Here is a 21,111-nt window from a genome sequence, read left to right as displayed (position 1 = left end):
CGTGACTTTTTTCTTAATTTTTTTTAATGCATTATGATTATGATTATGATGATGATGATGATGGTGGTTGTGTCTAATGATGTGATAGTTGTATGTGAGTTCTTTAGTTAATGTACTGTGCGAGATGTAACAGATCGTTGGATGTCCAAATGCAAGGATGTAGCAGATCGTTGGATGTTCACTGTCGACATTCAGTTGTGTCATGAGTCAATCGTATAATGTGTTTTTATAAACGACACCAAGAGCTAACGAGCAAACCCCAATCGGCGGCGTAAACTAATCTTGCATTGATTGTTCGACTACGGGACATGAAAACCAAGTCAAAGTTCAAGTTTTCAACCCAACATCATGCAACACAATGAACTAGAGCCTACAGGTGTTTATAGAGGTGCACAAATCGGGTTCAAATGGAAAACCCGAACCGGTTCCAAACCGGTTTTTTTACACCGGGTTGTAAAATGGCACCGGTTCCAATCAAGAACCGGTTCGGTTCCCGACCCGAACCGATGCCCAGATATGCGAACTTTTAAGAACTGGGTAGGGTATGAACCGGAACCGGTTTTTACGTAAAAACCGGTTCCACCGGTTTTTTTTGAAATTTAAAAATTAGAGCCGTTAGGAACCGGTTCCAACGGCTATATAGCCGTTTTTGACCGTTGGAACCGGTTTTTTAACTATAAATAGGTTATTTTCTTACTATGAATAGCAAGGTTTGTTTGTTTACTTGTTAAACCACTTCCAAAACTATAAAACACACTCCAAACCACAATTAACCTTAAACCGACAACAAATGGCAACCAATGATGACGTTGTTATGGTGATCGAAACAACAAGATGCCCCGATGTTTGGGTTCATTACGATTTGTGTCTCATGAACCGGTTCCAACGGCTAATTGGTGTCTAAAAAACCGGTTCCAACGGCTATATTACCGTTGGAACCGGTTCCAACGGCTAGTTTGACTTTTGTTTGACCCTTCAAAAAAAACCCGTCGGAACCGGTTTTTCCGGGTACGAACCGAACCGGTTCCAATTAAGAACCGGGTAGGAACCGGGTTGGAACTGGTACTGACATACAAATAGGAGAACCGGGTATGATTTTCGGGTACAAAAATACCCAAACCGGGTATTGTTCCAACCGGGTTGGAACTGGAACCGGTTCCGGTTCGGTTCCACCGGTTAGGTTCCGGAACCGGTTTTTTTGTGCACGTCTAGGTGTTTATGGTTCGGTTTAAAACTGTGAAACCGTCCAAACCGGTCATCGGTTTGGTTTGAAAATTCCCAAACCATAGCGAATGGTTTGGTTTACGGCTTGAACCGAAAACCAACCGCATAAAACCGGGCCGAATCGTATTATTTATTTACATGTATTTTTTTAAATATAATATATATTGTTGAAATTTATTATTATTATTTAAAAAGACAGTTAATTATAATTCTTTTTAAATGCTTAATTCAAGTTTGTGAAGGATTTTACCAAACTATTAAACCTAAAGGACTGAAATTGTCAAATGGACAAAGTTGTCGGGATGGATTTGATTCGGGTCTTGAACCTTAAATAAATATATAACTTAGGTTCGGAAATTTTTTTTAACAACATTTGGAACACCCTCACCCCAATACTCGGGTGAGTCTTTTCAGAGACGAGATGCTAATCGTTCATACTGATTTTAACATTCCAGATCTGACTTATCTAAGAACACCGTCAAGGAGGAAACCCATTATGGGAAACTCCCTTGAGTTAGTCAAGTTTGAAACTTGAGACTTTAATATTCAAGTCTTAATCATCATCCCAATAACATGTACCAGAAGGTAGACCGCGTTCCGGAACCTATCATTTTTATCTGAACGACCAACGATTTTTTCAAGTTGATATGACTCGTTTTTTTATGGAAAAACTTAATTAATCAAACACTAGAAAAAAATGAATAACACATCCCTTTGTTTATGATCTCCAATTTCCCCAAATAATAATAATAATAATAATAATAATAATAATAATCCCCACAAACAAACTCAAACTGAAGAAGAAAACAAGCTTCATTTCATGACTCTCAATTCCAACCGTAATTAGGTATACTTCGATCTATAATCTACTCAATTCAATTTAATTATGCATTTCATCTACTGCATCTCGTATATATTTAACATGATTCGTTATTTACGTCTCGTGTTTCTCTGTAATCCGTATCGATTGATTATTGAAGTTGATTTAAGCTCGATTAGCGTAGATTTTAGTTGTTTTTAGGTTTTGTGAACTTATTGTGAATTGGATCTGAGGTTTTAGTGTGATCTGGTTCGTGTATGTTTTAGGTTTTTAAGCTTAGCTTAGTGAAATTAGGTTATTAATAGAATAATAGGATTAGTTATGTTGTGGAATTAGGTATTAATTAGAAGTGAACTGTGCTATATAACCACTTGTATGTGAGAAAGAAGATAATGATAATGATAATGATAATGATAATGATAATGCATATAATCTACTGTATTCAATTATGCATTTCGTCGACTGCATCGCGTTTTTCAAAGTTGATTTGTTAACTGCGTCTTGTGTTTGTATGGAATCTGTATCGATTGATTGTTGATGTGATTTGAAGTTGATATAAGCTGAATTGGTGTAGATTTGAGTTGTTTTTTAGGTTTTGTGAAGTTATGGTGAATTGGATCTGAGGTTTTAGTGTGATCTGGTTCGTGTAGGTTTAGCTTGTTTAACCTAGTTTAGTGAACTGTACATTAGGTTATTAGTTATATATAGTAGGTTTATTTGAATATGTTGTGGTTTTAAGAAGAGGCTATAATCTAGGTATTGACTATGGAATACCTGTGCATTGTGCTGAATAATCACTTGTATATGAGTAGGAAGAAAATGAGTATGCGTTTCGTCAACTGCATCGCGTTTTTTAAGCTGATTTGTTAATTGCGTCTCGTGTCTGTATGGAATATGTATCGGTTGATTGTTGATGTGAAGTGAAGTTGATATAAGCTGAATTGGTGTATATTTGAGTTGCTTTTAGGTTTTGTGAAGGTACGTTGATATGGATCTGAGGTTTTAGTGTGATCTGGTTCATGTAAGGTTTAGGTTAATTGTGCAACAACACATTAGCTTATTAGTTATATAGTAGGTGTATTTGAATATGCTGTGGTTTTAGGAAGAGGTATAATCTAGTTATTGATTAGCAGTGCATCGCTGCATTGTGCTGAACAATCACTTGTATGTGAGAAGGAAGATAATGATAATGCATGTAGTCTAATAATTTCAATTTAATTGCGTCTCGTGTTTGTCTGGATCTGTATCGATTGATTGCTGATATGATTTGAAGTTGATTTTATCTGAATTGGTGTTGATTTGAGTTGTTTCCAGGATGAGAGCATAGACTTGGTCAAATATAACAAGGTTATAGATTGATGCGGTGTATAATTGATAATTGGTCACACTTTTATGCTGCTACCAGTATGTTTAACTTTTTATGTGTATCATTAGTATAATTAAAGAGAGTGCATTCTTAGTGGTGGATGCATTGCCACTTAACTTTGAAAAGAAATGAAATGTCATAAATTGTACAAGTTATTGATATCTAGAGGCTAGAATGTTAATTAAAGTTATCACTTATTATGTGTTGGTTATTGTGGTCTTTAATTTAGATTACTTACTTTTAACATCTCTTACGGTCTCAGTGTCTCATTTTTTAGGTGTTCATGATCAGCTAAAATCGTATATTTCTGTAGCTGGATATTAAACTTTAATAAAGTTATAAAAAGCTCGAAAAGATGGGGTGCCCAAATAAACAGTCTGAAGTAGTTGCAGTTTCACGAGACACTAAGGATTGTTCCTGCACACCTCCCAGATCTTCTTCAGCATTTATGGTTAATTCAGAAATTGGTGCAGTTTTAGCTGTTATGAGAAGAAACGTACGGTGGGGAGTTCACTACGCAACAGATGACGATCAACTAGACCACCCTCTTATTAAATCTTTTAAAGAAATAAGGAAACAAGTCTTCTCATGGCAGCATAAGTGGCACACCATCGATCCAGTTGCGTATCTGCAGCCCTTTTTAGATGTCATTCAATCAGATGAAACCAGTGCACCGATAACTGGTGTTGCGTTGTCATCAATTTACAAATTTTTAACTCTTGAAGTTCTTGACCTGGGCACCATTAATGTAACAGATGCATTGCATTTGATAGTTGATGCAGTGACTAGTTGTCGGTTTGAGGTAACTGATCCTGCATCTGAGGAAGTGGTGTTAATGAAAATACTTCAGGTTTTACTGGCTTGTATGAAGAGTAAGGCATCGGTTAGTTTGAGTAACCAACATGTATGCAACATAGTGAACACTTGTTTCCAGATAGTTCATCAAGCAATCTCAAAGGGTGAATTGTTGCAGAGAACAGCTCGACACACGATGCATGAATTGATTAGATGTATTTTTATGCATCTGCCTGATGTTTGTGAGAATAATCAAGATTTTAGTCAGGGTGACGAGGTAAATCAACGTTTCCTGTTTAATGATTGTTGTTTGAGTTAAAGTTTATAATTTATATGCCATGTAGAGGTGACAAAATGGGCAGATCTGGTGGGTTGGGCAACGAGTCAAAATTCAAAACTAAGTCTGGGTAAGAATAGTTGACATTTGTGCTGGCAGAAACATGTAGGGTTGTCCCAAAACAGCTTGTGTGCAAATAATTGAAACATTTTTTTATAAACAATCTGTGCATCTAATACAGTTACAAAAGTTACATAACTTTAATAGTATTAAATTCTATAGTAAAATTATTTAGAGGTTTTATGCATTTAGAATATCCACCATGAGCAACTTATCAAGCGTTAAACTCATTTCTTTTATAGCTAAACTTTTTTATTTAATCTGTTCGACCCATTGACTCATTCGACCTATTGACCAGTTCCCCTTTTAGCTACTTTTTACCTGTTTGATCAACTCATCTATAACCGTATGTAAATTGCTGCATCTAGACATAATGTATTTTATGATGTTCTGAGCTGGCATTTAATCGTCACATACTTCTGTTTGCTGTCGGTGGGACTTTACTGGGTATGATTGATTGATACTTCTGTTTGTACAGATCAGCACTCCTGATAATGATCACTCATCATCAAGTAAACCACCGGATAACGGTTACACCGGTTCAAAAATCGAGTCAGTTGGCAGTCCATTAAACCTTGCCTCCGATGTGCCTGAAGTTACAATGGATCATGAAACTACTGGGGAAGTCAGTCTGAGTAAAAACCATGTGGCGGAACCTTATGGTGTCCCATGCATGGTGGAAATATTCAACTTCCTATGTTCCTTGTTGAATGCTGTAGAACATGTTGGAGTGGGCCCCAGATCCAATTCGCTAGCATACGATGAAGATGTCCCCTTATTTGCATTCGGGTTGATCAACTCAGCTATTGAGTTAAGTGGACCCTCTTTGGGCCACCATCCTGAAATGTTGGCATTGGTCCAGAATGACTTATTCCATAGCTTAATGCAGTTTGGGCTTTCTCCAAGCTCGTTAATTCTTTCTACAGTTTGTAGCATTGTTTTGAATCTTTACAATCTTATGCGAGCCAAACTTAAACTCCAGCTGGAAGCGTTTTTCTCTTCGGTTCTTATGAAGATTGCGGTTAATAAGCACGGTGCTTCATATCAACAACAGGAAGTTGCAATGGAAACACTTGTGGATCTTTGCAGGCAACCGGGTTTTATTCATGAAATGTACGCTAATTACGATTGCGACATTTCTTGTAGCAATCTGTTTGAAGATCTTGCAAATTTGCTATCGAAAAGTGCGTTTCCGGTTAATAGCCCTCTTTCTGCTATACACATGCTTGCTTTAGAAGGATTAATCGCCATGGTTAGTGGTATGGCTGAAACCATGGGTGAGGGTGATCAAGTCACGGGTCTTGAACCGGATGCATCAAATGCTGATTATTATGAGTCGTTTTGGAATGTGAAATGTGAAAGTTATGAAAATCCTGACTGTTGGGTACCGTATATTCATAAGACGAAACATATTAAGCAGAAGTTGATGGTCGGGGTTGATCATTTTAACCGGGATCCTAAAAAGGCTTTTCAGATTCTTCAAGGATTGTCTTTATTGCCTGAAACACTTGACCCGTTAAGTGTGGCGTGTTTTTTAAGGTACACGAGTGGGTTAGATAAGAATCTTGTTGGAGAGTATCTCGGGAATCATGATCAGTTTTGTGTTGATGTGCTTCAAGAATATGCAAAAACGTTCGATTTTCAAGAAATGAATCTCGACATTGCGTTGCGGGTTTTCTTGGAAACGTTTAGATTACCGGGAGAATCTCAGAAAATACAGCGGGTTGTTGAAGCGTTTGCTGAAAGATATTATGAACAGTCACCAAATATGTTTGCAAATAAAGATGCCGCTTTATTATTATCGTACTCATTAATAATGCTTAATACAGATCAACACAATTCACAGGTGAAGAAAAAGATGACAGAAGATGATTTTATTCGTAATAATCGGCGAATAAATGGTGGAGAGGATCTCCCCCGGGAATACTTATCCGAGCTTTTCCACTCAATTTGTGAAAACGAGATTCGAATGACACCTGAACAAGGTGTTGGTACTCCAGCTATCACTCATGATAACTGGGTCGGTTTAATTCATAAATCGAGGCAAACCGCTCCATTTATTATATGCGGGTCGGGTGAGCAAATCAACAACAAAATGTTTGCTATTTTGTCAGGCCCAACTGTTGCTGCTCTCTCTGTGGTTCTGGATCTTGTGGGTCAAGAAAATGTGTTGCAAACGTGTATTGACGGGTTCTTAAATGTTGCTAAAATTGCGGGTTGTTATCATCTTGATGAAGTTCTTGACGGGCTTTTAGTTTCTCTCTCTAAGTTCACAACACTTTTACTCCCGATGTCTATTGAAGAATCTGTTCTTGCTTTTGGTCAAGATTCTAAAGCCCAAAAGTCAACCTTAGCAGTTTTCACCATAGCAAATAAGTATGGTGATTATATACGTTCGGGCTGGCGAAACATTCTTGATTGCATTTTAAGCTTACACAAACTCGGTCTTCTTCCTGCTCGTTTAGCCCGTGATGCAGCTGATGATTTGGAGTCAAATTCTGAGTCAGACTCGGTAAGATCTTCATTGGTTTCCCCGGCCAAACCCGCGTTACCTCCAGCCCGTAAGTCATTTGGGCTCATGGGCCGGTTTAGTGAGTTTTTATACTATGACACGGAAAAACCCGCTCCACAACCTTCTGAAGAACAGGTTGAGGCTCAGAAACGGGCCACGGAAACCGTTAAAGATTGTCATATTGATAGTGTGTTTACCGAGAGTAAATTTCTTCAATCCGAGTCTCTTTTGAATCTTTCCCGGGCCTTGATTTTAGCTTCCCATGAAGATGAAAATGGTGCGGTTTTTTGCCTTGAATTGCTTATTACCATCACGTTAAACAACCGGGACCGAATTATGCTTTTATGGCAAAGTGTTTATGAGTACATTGCCAACATTGTCCAGTCAGCAGTGATGCCGAGTACGTTAGTTGAAAAGGCGGTTTTCGGTCTCATCAGAATTTGTAGACGTTTACTTCCGTATAAAGAAGAGTTGACTGATGACCTGCTTAAATCCCTTCAACTCATTCTAAAACTCGATGCACGCGTGGCGGATGCATACTGTGAACACATCACACGCGAAATCATGCGTTTGGTAAAAGCGAACGCGGGTCAAATAAAGTCCCATTTGGGGTGGCGTATCATCACATCTCTCCTCTCAATCACAGCCCGTCATCCAGAAGCTTCCGAGCCCGGATTCGAGACTCTCGAGTTCATCATGCTGGATGGGGCCCACTTGTTACCCGCTAACTTTGTCCTCTGTGTCAATGCTGCCCGTCAGTTCGCCGAGTCACGGGTCGGTGACGTGACAAGGTCGGTTAAGTCTGTGGATTTGATGGCGGGTTCATCGGTTTGTCTTGTCAAGTGGTCCCGTGAAGCGGTCGGGGAAGACCCCGAAACCGTGAGTCAACTATATCAAGATATTGGAGAAATGTGGGTGCGGTTGGTTCAAGGGTTAAGAAAAGTGTGTACCGACCCGCGAGAAGAAATCAGGAACCATGCGGTTTTGATGCTGCAGAAGTGCTTAACGGGTTTAGACGGGGTTCATTTACCAGACGAGACGTGGGCGCTTTGTTTCGACTCGGTTATATTCCCGTTACTAAACGAGTTGTTGGAAATCGTTGTAGAGAAATCAGCGAAAGAGTATCGAAACATGGAAGGTACACTTATTATCTCCTTGAAACTTTTGTCAAAGTCGTTTCTACATTCGTTACCGCGCGTTTCACGTTCGGTTTCGTTTAGTAAAATATGGGTAGGTGTTTTAAGTTGTATGGAGCATTACACAAAGGTTAAGTTTAGAGGGAAAAGAAGTGAGAAAATACATGAATTAGTGCCTGAGATTCTTAAGAACACATTGTTTGTCATGAAGTCAACGGGCGTGCTTTCACCGAACGGTTCGGATGGTCTTTGGGAGCAGACTTGGTTACATGTAAAAAATGTTGCACCGTCGGTGCAGTCGGAGGTGTTCCCTGATGACGAACCACGGGCCGTGGTTGCGGGTGCGGTTCCTGAGGTTAAGGTTCCATGAAGTGGGTTTGGTTCAATTTTTTGGGCAGGTTGAGAAAAGAGTTATAGTTGAGGTTTTTATATATTTGTATACTTTTAGTAGCTTGTATAATTGTTGGTCTTTGATAAAACATGAACAAGTGTTTTTGTTTGATTTTTTTTTTGGATTTTGTTTTTTTTTTATGAATTTATTGACCTTTTGGTCCATCAAAGGGATATATATAATATATAGTCCTCAAAACATTATATAAACATTGTGTTACATCACAAGGTGCATTGTCCTTAGTTTCGTCGGTTTTCAAAACTCACTTATTTTTTTAATATAATTATTTGTATTTTTTAAGCTTTTATTTCTTCAAACTAATATCCCATAACTAAATTGTTATTTATTAAGTTTCGTTAATACTGAACAAAATGATCAATCATAACAGGGACACATATAAATATGTCACATAAAAAGTTCAATCCGTCGTTAAATATGCAAGAACTATATACACTGTATATTTGTACTGCTCTAATTTCATCTCTTGTTACGTAGCAAAGTGCTAAGCACAAATGTAATATTTGATTCTCACAGCTCAACTTAAAAACTGTTTTATATTGTACAAGCTCCATTCAAAATATTGGTATATAAAGGGGCGTTTAATATGTGGGTGAAGAATTGGTTCAATTGGCCGGGTTTGACATGGGAAATGCTGTGTGGGTTAATTTTGTATAAAATGTAAGGGTGTAATGGGTGAGATAAATGTATTGGGTGTTATTCTGATCATGTTTTATTGTATTGGTGGACTTGACGCTTCTACCATCTTGCTAGTTTATGTTGATTATATAAATAATAATATATGTTTGTTGGTCGTTAAAAAAATATAACTAGTTTTAAGTAAAGAACTGGAAAAAATAGTATGGTTGTCATAGCATGTCGGACACGACACGATAAGACATGATGACCTGTTAACTAAACACGAACACGACAAGATAACTAATCGTGTCATTTTTTCAAAACATGAAAATAACATATCAACCTTTGTTTAAACATACAATGAATAATATATGTGTAAAGAAAGAAATTTTTTTAAAACAATCATAAAAGTTTATAACTAATACATTATCTATAACATATTTGAAACAAAAAACCACATTTCTTAACATATATGAAACATAAAACCACAAATAATAACATACCTGAAACAAAAACCATAGAAACAAATCATAACATTCATTAAAAATATAATACCGGGTTATGAAGGACATGAGTGAAATGTCGTATATAAGTATGTCTTTAGGTTTAGGACTTTAGAAGTGTATATTTATTTATTTTTTTAAATTAAAAATCTAAACAGATTATTAACAAGTTAACAAGTCTTTAACTTGTTTGGACACGGATTTAAACAGGTCGACATGTTTAAGACACGAAACCTGATAAACTCAAACCCAAACTTATTAAAACCAGTGTCGACATGTTTAATATGAAAAACTACTCACAAACTCAAACTTTAAAAATAAAGCTCAAATCGAACCGACCGACCTGATGGTGATCGATATTGGTGGCGGTGTTGTCCCAAGTAACAAGGGTGGATTCGGGTTGTAACCCGGCTAGTGTGATGAGGTTTTTAGTCTTGGGGATGTACAAAGGTTGTTTGTACGTACCCGGTGATATTCGGATCACCGTTCGGGTTGTGTTACCAAGCGGTATGTCGTCTATTGCCTCTTGTATCGTTCGGTAGCCACCGCTAGCTCCGGTCTGTGACACCGTTACTCCTCGTGCCATCTTTTCTCTCTCTTGGTTATGTTATTATTGTTATTATTAGTTGTACTTATCTTGTATGCATGGTATATTATAATATTATATTATGTTTTGCAATAAAGTACGTGTAGTAGTGACTGAGTGACGAGTGTCATGTGTGACATCATTAGTGACGAATAAGGATCATTTTTAAGCTCAATTAAAAAAGGCTTACACTCTATGCAGACAGGTAGTGGGGTGGAGCCTAACGATTAATCGGGCTTAATTGATACTCCGTCTGTTTCATTTTAAGTGTCTTAATTTGATTTTTCAAGTCTTTCTAGTTTAACTTTGACTGACAATATTTTTGTTTGTGTTATATAATACTTGATGAAAATTATATCAATGTAAAATACATTTAAAACCCAATCCATTCATATATTTTACATCAAGTATTATATAACACAAACAAAAATATTATCGGTCAAAGTTAAACAAGAAAGACTTGAAAAATCAAATTAGGACACTTAAAATGGGACGGAGGGAGTATTAATCTAGACTAATCGGATAGGATTTTTTTTCAGTTTTATCTATACACTCACACATTTTTGTAAGTAATTTTCAGTTTAATACATACACAAACACATTTGGTCGGAAATTAATCTAGATGTTTGGCCTGAATTCCGCCGAAAACCACCGTTTTTTGCCAGAACCTCATCGGAAAAAGCCGATTAAGGCCGATTAATCTTGAGTTTGACCGGATTTGACCATTGGTCAATTTGCCCAAAAATAATCGGTGAAGTTGGAACTAGCGATAAATCGGGATTAATCGGCGCCTAGTCGGGATTTTTGCAACATTGCGTATAACACAATTTACTCTTAGTTCAAATCCTAGAAAAGTAGAGTTCTCCACTGTGCTGGTATACAGTTGTTGGAATCGAACCGAGACACCCGAGAGGTTCCGACAAAGTTCTTATCAGATGCTTGGTTCAAACCCTGATAGATTCCCTTCGTCTCACACTTAGCCCAACTAGGATAATTGATATTGTTTTTGATAACGAAATGAAGGTGGCCAAGGATAACTATAAGTGGCATTAGTGAAATATGTATGGAGAAAGATAATAAATAAACAAATAACTAAATGGATTTATATTGAGCTGAGTTTAACCTCTTTTAAAGTACCTGGCTAAACATATTTTATGATATTATCCATTCATCATTGACAACTTATAAGGCATAAAGCATGTATGATATGTGAAAAATGTTATACAGACCGTATAAGTTGTCAACAATGTGTGGATAATAATGTCATACAAGCTTTTATACGAATTATTTCAAGGTGGTCTACAAAAATTATACGCCCGTAACTTTACCAAAACTAACTTATGTGCCTGTGGTGTGGTGTGGTGTGGTGTGTCAGAAGTTACATGACCCGTATCCTTACACAACTTATATAACTCGACCGAAACTAACTAGTATGACAGTGGTGTGTCATTATGTTGTGTTAGAAGTTATACAGCCCATATAACTAACCGGGACGGTGTATCCACAACACCACCCTTAACCCTTTTTGAATTAAACGGGTCAAGTTCGTGCAAGTCATTGTCTCATACAATAACAAACAACCACCTAAACAGATTATCTTAAGACACATGAAAACAAAAACACACATAGTTGTACAAACTCATTGTTTTGATATTTCAATGCTCCCACAAAAACATAATGCAAAAAACTAACTATATAAGTTGTCAATATATCGACAAGCCGATCATTCCGATCCCATTGTTTTTTCATCAAGAACAGAAGACGACGAGTTGGTAGGCGAGTCACCGTTAGTTATAGCACCCGTATCATCATCCTGGTTACCAAAAATAGCTGCAAACGAAAGCGGGTTCGAGGTTGAACTCTCCTTTTTTAAACCCTTTATTGTTCTCATTGCATCTATTGTTCTTCTATATACATCTGAAGTTTGTACTTCAATTGATTTGGTTATTATATTTTCGGCATCATCGGGTTTGCTAGAAGATTCCACTACTTCAGCTTCTAAGGGGAAAAGAAGTTCAAGATTTTCCTCACATTCATGGACCAATCTAGTAAGCGGTTCGGTTGTGAAAAACGGTTGACGAAGGGTTAGTTGTGTAAAATGCACACGTAATAATCCCCCGGTCCGTTTGTCATACTTCTTCAAAATTTTTATAATCCCTAGTCAGTAACAAGTTAGCAAAAAGAACACGATTTACAAGCAGTAGTGGCGGATACAGGAATTTGTAAACAATCATTACAAAAGTTAAAAATGCGGTACCTGCAAAGTTTAGGGAGCTATAGTTTTTTAGAAGCACCATTTCACCATGAATAGTGACGAAGTCTCTGCGTATCGACATCATCTCGTCACTAAATTCAGTTTCTGATGAAAAGTTTCCATCTTTCCAGCTTTTCGCCTTCACTCGCTCGATTCGTTCCTTTAATTCCTGATTAAATCAAGAAGTTATCAAACAAATGTAATGCAGCAGAGTGATGTTCAATATGATTATTGTTTAAAACAATAAATTAACAAATAGAAACCCTGAATAAGACTGAATCTAGAAGCTATTTGATAGAATCAGGGATGCAAATGAGCCAAGGCGCTCGCGAGCTTGGATCGATAAAATGCTTGAAAAGAACCAAGCTTTTTCGAGCTGGAGCCTCAAATAAAGCTTGTTAAGTTATCGAGCCAGAGCTTAGCCTTGTATGGGAAGCCCGTTTAGGCTCATCAAGCCTTTCTGGCTTTTAAGTTTTACCTCTTCTGGACTTATATGTACTAACTTTACACTGCACAACCAAGCTCAAGCCAAGCCCGAGCCTCAAATAAAGCTCGTTTAGTTATCGAGCCAGAGCTTAATCCTTGTATGGGAAGCTCGTTTATGCTCGCCAGGCCTTAACGAGCCGAGGGCTCGTAAGCTACTCGAGCTCGGATCGATAAAATGCTCGAAAGCGTCGAGGTTTTTCAAGCTCGAGCCTTAAATAAATCCCGTTAAGTTATTGAGCCAGAGCTTGAGCCTTGTATGGGAAGCCCATTTAGTCCCGTCAAGTGTTTTTTAAGTTTGACCTCTTTTGGACTTATATGTACTAACTTTACACTACACAACCAAGCTCAAGCCAAGCCCGAGCCTCAAATAAAGCTCATTTATTTATCGAACTTGAGCTTGAGCATTGTATAGGCAGCTCGTTGAGCCTTAACGTATGTATTAACTTCACACTGCACAACCTAGCTTGAGCCAAGCTTTGGCTTGTTTAAGGTACTACACAAGTTCAAGCCTTGCTTAGGCCCGTTTAAGGTTTTTTCTCAATATATATAAAAGTAACTAAATACATATATGTATATTAATTAATAAATCATAGCCTAGCCGAGCCCGAGCTTGAAAAAACAACTCCCAGACCAAGTTCTAGCTTTAGAAAAACGAGCCGAGCTTCAGCCTAGTCGAGCTCAGGCTAACTATATATCTAACATAAATTTGTAATTCTATAAATACTGGTAGTTAAATAATAATAATAATAATAATAATAAATCAAACACCTTAAACCGGATAACGAATTCCTCCTCCTTATCAACATAAAAATCATTAAACTTTTCAATCTCTTCTTCCAAAACCCTAACAAAGCATTCCTGAAGATCGGCAAGGTGCGGCGGCAACGGCGGAATGTTCCGATCCACCACGGCGGCGTCCGGCGGCGGAGTACGGCGATCGTCATCACCGGCCGTTGAATTAGAATTAGGGTAATTAGGGTTAGGGTTTGGTAAGTGTTTGAGGAAGCTTTTGAGGAGTTTGTAAGACAAGTATTTGTCTCGCCATTCAGGTAGTGTTTGGTCTATATGTATTCCGAATTCTTTACCGAATTTCATTATTACTTAGATTATATTATTGAATTGAATTGGTTATAATAATATAATATGATATATATGATATGATATGAAATGAAATGAAGTAATTGAAGAAGATGAAGATATTGGAATTGGAATCTGGGAATTGGAATTGGAATTGGAAGGGGGAAATGGAAGTAGGAATATTCTTCTTTGTTTTTGAGTATTATTTTGTCAACTCTTAAATACATGGATTATTTATATATTTATTGTTTTTTAAAGAATATAATTAAAATGTTCTTTTTATCTAAAACTTGATATTTGATGAAGATCAATGAGCCTTTGGTGAAGTGTTAAGGGAAAGACATGATTTTTTATATGATTTAAGTTTGATTTTTGTTCATAACATTTAGTTTTACAGACATCAGAATGATGATAGGAGAATAGATGAGTAAGTGACTTTCATTAGAATAAACTAAACTGTTGGTAGTAGGTGGAGACATTTCTTTGGCTCTTCTAAATTGCAAAAAGAATTGCGGGCTGGGTGGAGGTCGGCATATGGTACGAGAATAGGGTAAGGTCATGTTCTCAGGATTCTATTAATTAAAAAGTGGATCTTTGAACTGAAAGAGTTTTATCTCACCGTATTGTTGTATCTTCTGTTGAGTGTTCACGGGGGTTGCCTTGGGTGAGGGTTTTTCCCGGATCGTAAGACGAGTGTATCCCGATGTGGAGAAAATAGTTAGTAGCTCATTTGAAGAATTCGTTGGACGTTAAAAAACTGATATTTGATTGCTGGTTAGAAGTCTAAGGGTGTGCACGATTCGGTTGAATTACTAGCACTCTTTTTAGACTGGCAAGTTGAGTTTGAGCTTTCAAATGAGATTGCCTCACTCAAGAAGTTTGCTTCTTTCACCCTCCCTTTCCAGCTTATTCATTAATGCGAGTGGCTGTGCACATTAGAGCGAATATTCTTCTTTTGTTTTTTGTCAACTCTTAAATATGGATGGTTAATATATTTATTTTAATTTAATTTGAAAGAATAACTAAAATATGTTTCTAAAGTAGTGTGGTATAATTTAAGTTATTGGTGCAAGGTCTTGGCTATCGCCGGCTTCTTAGATAGGGATGTCTTGGAGATGCATAAGACGATGGAGCTCTCGGATAAGGAAAAGATGGTCTTCTATGGGATTGTGATTATAGTGTGCTGGAGCTTTTGGAAAGCGGGGAATGAAAGAATTTTCGGAAGGAAAGACACCAAGATAGACTCAATTATAGGCGAGATTAGTTAGGTTTTCTTTGGTACAATCATAGATCCAAAAAAGATCCATAAATTGGACAAAATGGTGTAAGTTTACTTTCATGTAATTGTTGGTTTGTGGTGTATAGGTTGTCCTCCCGCTTGTAGAGCCGTAGAGGGGATTGTTTTTGCCTTTTTGTCAGTTGTTTATAAAAGTTTACATTTCGAAGAAAAAGTAGTTTTCCTATGTGGTATAATGGTATAAAGTCTGTGTTTCTCAATAAAGACTTAATTTCAATCTCTACAGACAACATTTTGAGAGGAAGGGCATGGATAGCTACATGAAGGAAAACTAAGATCTTGTGATCTCCAGTTTGATTCAGAGAGCGTCTGGTTTACCACAAATGGGTCATTGGGCGGGTGGGTTTTCCCTGAAAATTCAGATAACTTGGAGGCACTTAAGGGCTCCGTAAGGCTGGGTTGAGCAGATGGCGATGACCTTTTGCTATTGGGTTACGCCGTATGGAGTATTTAGGTAATTCTCTATTTGTTTGGTCGTTCAAGAAAAATGTTTCTGAAACTTGATATGCAGTTTTTAGTTAGAGCACCTCCAATAACTCGTTTGTGGGCCATGAAGAGAGGATTAGAGGAAAAAGAGGGGGATACATTTGTGCGTGTCTGTGTGCAAAGTCTAGGTGATGGTGGCTCTATTCATGAGCATGTCTTTGAAGAAGCTCGCATTGGTTACCCAAGAGAGACGTGGTATTTTAAAATCGGTTTTGTTTCTATATTTGAGTTGAAGTTTTCGTATGGAAGTAAAATTCGTTCTTTCATATTCAAACAATTGAGCGGTCGCTTACCCTTCCACATTCTTTGTGGTGGTGCAACAAGATGGCGATTTATCATATGGAAGAATGAATCTGCGGGCGCATTAATTGACCATAGATGCAAACCGATTGACCACTACTTAAGAAAAGATAAGTATTTCTTCTATCATTCAAGGGCAAATGAAGAACATGTAGCTCGTAAAAAAATAGAATTTAACTTTCCTTTGAACTATAAATGACGTTTTAAACATATCATTAGAACATTTAAAAATTATAAAGTAATAAAAGTAGTTATTTAATCATGTCATATAACAATAATGACAAAAATCATTTGATATATGGCTTCATTGTCGTGTATCTACTTTCGTTTGTGTATAAAACGTGAATCTCATTTAAATGCATGTTGTATGCTACATGAAATATCTTTTTATTCAAAACAATAATTACAATAACTAAAGTTAAATGAATATAATATCTATCAATTCGTTAATTCCATATAATACATTGATTAGGATATGAAAACTACATTAGAGCATTCTCATTTGGATACTCTTTATGCTAATTTGCAACATCAATGTCAATACAATGGCATCGAATATAATTATGTTTAAACTATAAAATATAAAGATAAATTCTCTTTTATCTTTTAAACTTGATTATAACAGCTTAAGTTTCAAAATATTTTAAAAATATATATATAAACAGACAAGTTAATCGGGTCATCCTACAAAACATGTCGAGCCGACCTCAATTAACCCGTTTAGCTCAATAACTTTGAGGTGAGACTAACCTTATTACCTTAAGTCCTTGACCCATTCAAATTAATCCAAACATGTAAAATTCACATTAGGTTCTTCTTATGTTATGTAAAAAAAATTTACTTTCCCGAGTGAGAGTTATAACATATATAGCACTAGAAGAAAAACATTTTTAATAAAATGTTTAACTATATATTATATAATATAAAAATATGATTATTATGCATTATTTAGGTGACCAATGATACATACAAATTAGCATATTTTAATAATATTAACACAAATCAAGCTATATCTGGATAATGGGTAAGCGAGCAACAAGTTGCGCCACTATCCTCTTTTGAATCGCAAAACATATTTCACTAAATATCAATCATTGGTTCCTCGGACTCTGCGAGTCACTGTGGACCACCTTCTGCACCCGCTCCAAAAAGCAAACCGCCTCAGGAGCTAGGGATCAAATGTGTCAAAGGCAAATGGAATGAACACATGCTGATTCTCCGAACACGTTACCTTATTATTAATTATTATTGATAAAGGAGCATATCAAGACATGGAATCATATTCATATTATTTAGAATTTCACGAGGATTGTGAGTCGAATAAAAATATGCTTAAAAGTAAAAAAATAATTATAAAAAATAAAAAGAAGAGCACAAAAACATGTGTGTATCGCTGTTTTGAAAACGAAAACTTATCCTTCACGTAGGATACTGCCGTGCCGACACCCCACCTATGGCCCACCAGCCCATAAAGTAACACACACCGGCCCACATGCCAGATGCCACCCACAATATTTAAACTAACGTCTTTTTTATACTAACGTCTATTCTAAGAAATACGATGCTAATTTGTGGGGTAGGCTAAATGTACCCTACCTGGTTGCTTGTCATACCCTTCTTGAAAAAACCAACTTTCATATTAACCTGAAATCATATAATTACCAAATTAGCACAAAAGTAAGGATTTAATATTATTTTTTTTATAAGTTGCGTTTTCTTTTTATGATTTCGAGTTTAGGGTTTTGGGTTTCGGTTTTAGGGTTTAGGGTTCGGTTTCAGGTTTCGGGTTTCGGTTTTAGGGTTTAGGGTTCGGGTTTAGGGTTTTTTTTCGGGTTTAGGGTTTAGGGTTTTGTTTCGGGTTTAGGGTTTAGGGTTCGGTTTCGGGTTTCGGGTTCGGTTTCGGGTTTCGGGTTTAGGGTTCGGTTTCGGGTTTAGGTTTTAGGGTTTCGGGTTTAGGGTTTGGGTTTTTGGTTTATTTTGTAAAGATAAAGTGGTAAAATAAGGATATTATAAATATATATACTATTAAAATTAAAAAAAGATATTATAAATATTTATAATATTAATATTGAAAAAATAAATTACTAGTAATACTTGATAGTTTTTAATTTGATATATGTAGTGGAGATATCAAATGAAAGTAATGTTGTAGGGACTAATATGTATATAAATAATGTTAAGAGTTAATTGTAATTTATGTAATAAGTTAAATGATGAGTATATTTAGTAAAAATGAAATAAGGGGGGTATGTTTAGCATCACACTAATTTGTGATTCAAATGGTTAACACAAATATTAAAATTTTCTATAAATTAGAGAGATGATTTATGTAACTTGTTTAAAAAGAATATCACTTTTTCTTTTGCAATTACATTTAATTCATTTCATGTATTTGACTCACTTATTATTCGGTTCACATGTCTGACGATGAAAATATCAACGAAGTTTTGAGTTTCTTTATATGAGTTTCTTTTATAAGACAACGAGTCCGCTGATACATAACTCATATGAGGTGGCGTGTAAATGCAAAGCTAGATATTCACGTATCTAATTTTAGTCGATATCGTACTTCTTGTGTTCGATTATATATATAGAGTCAGGATATTGTACAATAATCTTTAACGTATAAAAACGTGCACGAATCACGCTCAAGGCAAGAACAAAAAGCTCAAAGCCAAAATACAAAAATTCTCAAGCCAAAAATACAAAAACGCTCAAGCCAAAATATAAAAACGCTCAAGAAAATCATAATACGGTCAAAACGGGTTTCCCGAAGAAAAGTAAAAAAATGGATCGATTAACGATCCAATCTGTGTTTTTCGATGAACCGATGATTAATTGGGTATATATTGATAAGTCTGAGATGTTGGGATGTGATTTCATAGATCAATTTCATAAATATAGGTATTTTTGTACGTTAAAATACGTTAAGAGTTATTATATTTTATCCGTATATATAAGTATAAAATAATACATTCGTATAACGTATATTTAAAAGGGAAAAAAATATATAAAACCTTAATACATGGAGTTTTTCCCCCTACTTGAAAACATGACCTCCCTATCATTTCAAACGAACGCTTTAAAATACATACAACTTAAAAGTTGAGGTGTAAACGAGTTGTGAATTTAATACCAACAATGCACTTAAATTTGGATAAACGAGTTATTTTTTTATAGTGTTAAAAGTGGTTAATAAAAACAATGATTGTAAAGATTACGTCTAGACTTGATTGATCGCTAGTCGATATCCACTAACTAGTCGTTGGTTACTCATTATTCATTTAATACCAACAAAATTGAAAAGTTTATGTATATGTACGTATATTTTAAAAAACGACGTATAATTTACTATTTGATTAATCAATAGTTTTCACCCAGCGTTCGACTCGCTTTTAGAGGTGCAAACTCAAAACCAGTTCGGTTTGGTCTAAAAAGTCAAAACCAGTTTAGAATTGGTTTTAGTTCAGTTTGGGTTTCTTAACCAGGTTACAATCGATTTTGGTTTGATTGTTGCCCGGTTTCGGTTCAGTTTACCGGTTTGGTACCAGTTTTAGTGAAGAAATTTACAAACCGGTTATCAGTTCCAAACTGGTTTCTACATAATCTTTTTCAAACCAGTTCGGTTTCGACCGATTTTCAGCTCGGGTTAGTACTATGGGTGTGCACCAAACCGAAAAGACCGAACCGAAACCGAAAAAACAAAAAACCTAACTGAAAAAACAAAAACCGAAAACCAAAAAAACCGAACATTTTTGAAAAATCATAAAATCGAAAATTTAGTTTTCCGTTCGATTTTAATTAAAAACCACATTAAACCGCATCACACAGTCCTAGCCCTAGAGTCCTAGTTACTACTTACTAGTTAGTACATCATTTGTTTGTTGTAGAAGTTTAAAATAATTAAAACTTAAAAGGAGAGATTTGCATTTGAAATGGTTACGTTATTTTAATAACTTTTTATTATAAAAAAACCCCAAAAAGATTAATAAATACTTAAACGGAAATACGTGTCCCATTTCTCCACTAATAACCGCTATAAAAGCTTTGTAAACTCCACCAAACTTCCAAATATCTTCACAATTATTATTATTATTATTATTATTATTATTATTATTATTATTCACACAACACACAGCAGGTGAAATCAATCAACTAATCAATCAACTAATCAATCGAATATGCCGTCAGAAGGTACGCTTAACTGCATCGATATCATACTCGCCATCATCCTTCCACCTCTCGGTGTCTTCTTCAAGTTCGGCTGTCATGTAATTAATAACTAACTCTCTCAATTTCTCCTTCTGTAACCGGTTTTTAATAATAATAATAATATGTAAAATTATGATTGTAGGTTGAGTTTTGGATCTGCGTGTTGTTGACGTTATTCGGATGGGTGCCTGGAGTTATCTACGCGATTTACGCCATTACTAAGTGATTCGTATGCAATCGGATGATCGGAATTTGGAGTTTATTAATTATGCAGTTCGTTTGTTTATTTTAGGTTTTGATTTCAGTTATTTGCTATGTGTATGTGTTGTGATTAAGCTTTTGAAGTGAAATTGAACTGGATTTGGTGTTATGGAATATGAATTATTATTATTATTATTATTATTATTATTATTATTATTATTATTATTATTATTATTATTGTGTGAATTGTGTGTGATTAATTATTTATGAATTATGATTTGTTTGTTTATATGTTAAAAGTAATTTGAAGAAGAGTAATCGATACGAAGGAGATTATTATTAGAGATGTAAATAAATTGGAGTTGGATTCAGTTGGCGTGATGGTGACGGTTACATGAAAGATGATAACGTGTACGGTTTACGGAATATTTG

At 35.8% G+C, this 21,111-nt stretch overlaps 2 protein-coding genes and 1 long non-coding RNA gene across 3 annotated transcripts; 2 read left to right on the top strand and 1 right to left on the bottom strand.

Annotated features, from left to right (window-relative positions):
* The first annotated feature begins 2,029 nt into the window (after window positions 1-2,029).
* LOC143532069 (ARF guanine-nucleotide exchange factor GNOM-like) lies at window positions 2,030-8,788 on the top strand. Its single transcript, XM_077027214.1, has 3 exons — window positions 2,030-2,071; window positions 3,688-4,482; window positions 5,081-8,788. Exons 2-3 carry the CDS (start codon window positions 3,766-3,768, stop codon window positions 8,618-8,620), a joined length of 4,257 nt encoding a protein of 1,418 aa, XP_076883329.1. The 5' UTR covers window positions 2,030-2,071; window positions 3,688-3,765; the 3' UTR covers window positions 8,621-8,788.
* A 3,190-nt stretch (window positions 8,789-11,978) lies between these two features.
* Window positions 11,979-14,229, bottom strand: LOC143532039 (SPX domain-containing protein 4-like). Its single transcript, XM_077027191.1, has 3 exons — window positions 13,875-14,229; window positions 12,624-12,789; window positions 11,979-12,523 (listed from the first exon to the last, which is right to left on the bottom strand). The coding sequence occupies exons 1-3, from the start codon at window positions 14,199-14,201 to the stop codon at window positions 12,090-12,092; spliced, it is 927 nt and encodes a 308-aa protein (XP_076883306.1). The 5' UTR covers window positions 14,202-14,229; the 3' UTR covers window positions 11,979-12,089.
* A 6,156-nt stretch (window positions 14,230-20,385) lies between these two features.
* Window positions 20,386-20,892, top strand: LOC143532038 (uncharacterized). The gene is made up of 2 exons (XR_013135110.1): window positions 20,386-20,537; window positions 20,621-20,892. It is a non-coding gene; the product is annotated as an uncharacterized LOC143532038 (long non-coding RNA).
* The last annotated feature ends 219 nt before the right edge of the window (window positions 20,893-21,111 follow it).

Source organism: Bidens hawaiensis, unplaced genomic scaffold (assembly GCF_021521415.1).
Source record: "Bidens hawaiensis isolate Kalapana, Puna unplaced genomic scaffold, B.hawaiensis_p1.1 tig00009343_1, whole genome shotgun sequence".
NCBI classification, from domain to species: Eukaryota; Viridiplantae; Streptophyta; class Magnoliopsida; order Asterales; family Asteraceae; genus Bidens; species Bidens hawaiensis.
The sequence above is the reverse complement of the archived record's forward strand: the minus strand, read 5'-3'. Positions and strand labels throughout refer to the sequence as shown.

What these genes read in the sequence shown, in the direction of transcription:
- LOC143532039 (XM_077027191.1), bottom strand. Translation starts at nt 14,201, where the DNA reads ATGAAATTCGGTAAAGAATTCGGAATACATATAGACCAAACACTACCT. An exon ending in AATTCGTTATCCGGTTTAAG is followed by an intron (nt 12,790 to 13,874) that starts GTGTTTGATTTA and finishes TGATTTAATCAG; the next exon opens with GAATTAAAGGAACGAATCGA. An exon ending in TAGCTCCCTAAACTTTGCAG is followed by an intron (nt 12,524 to 12,623) that starts GTACCGCATTTT and finishes GTTACTGACTAG; the next exon opens with GGATTATAAAAATTTTGAAG.
- LOC143532069 (XM_077027214.1), top strand. Translation starts at nt 3,766, where the DNA reads ATGGGGTGCCCAAATAAACAGTCTGAAGTAGTTGCAGTTTCACGAGAC. An exon ending in ATTTTAGTCAGGGTGACGAG is followed by an intron (nt 4,483 to 5,080) that starts GTAAATCAACGT and finishes CTGTTTGTACAG; the next exon opens with ATCAGCACTCCTGATAATGA.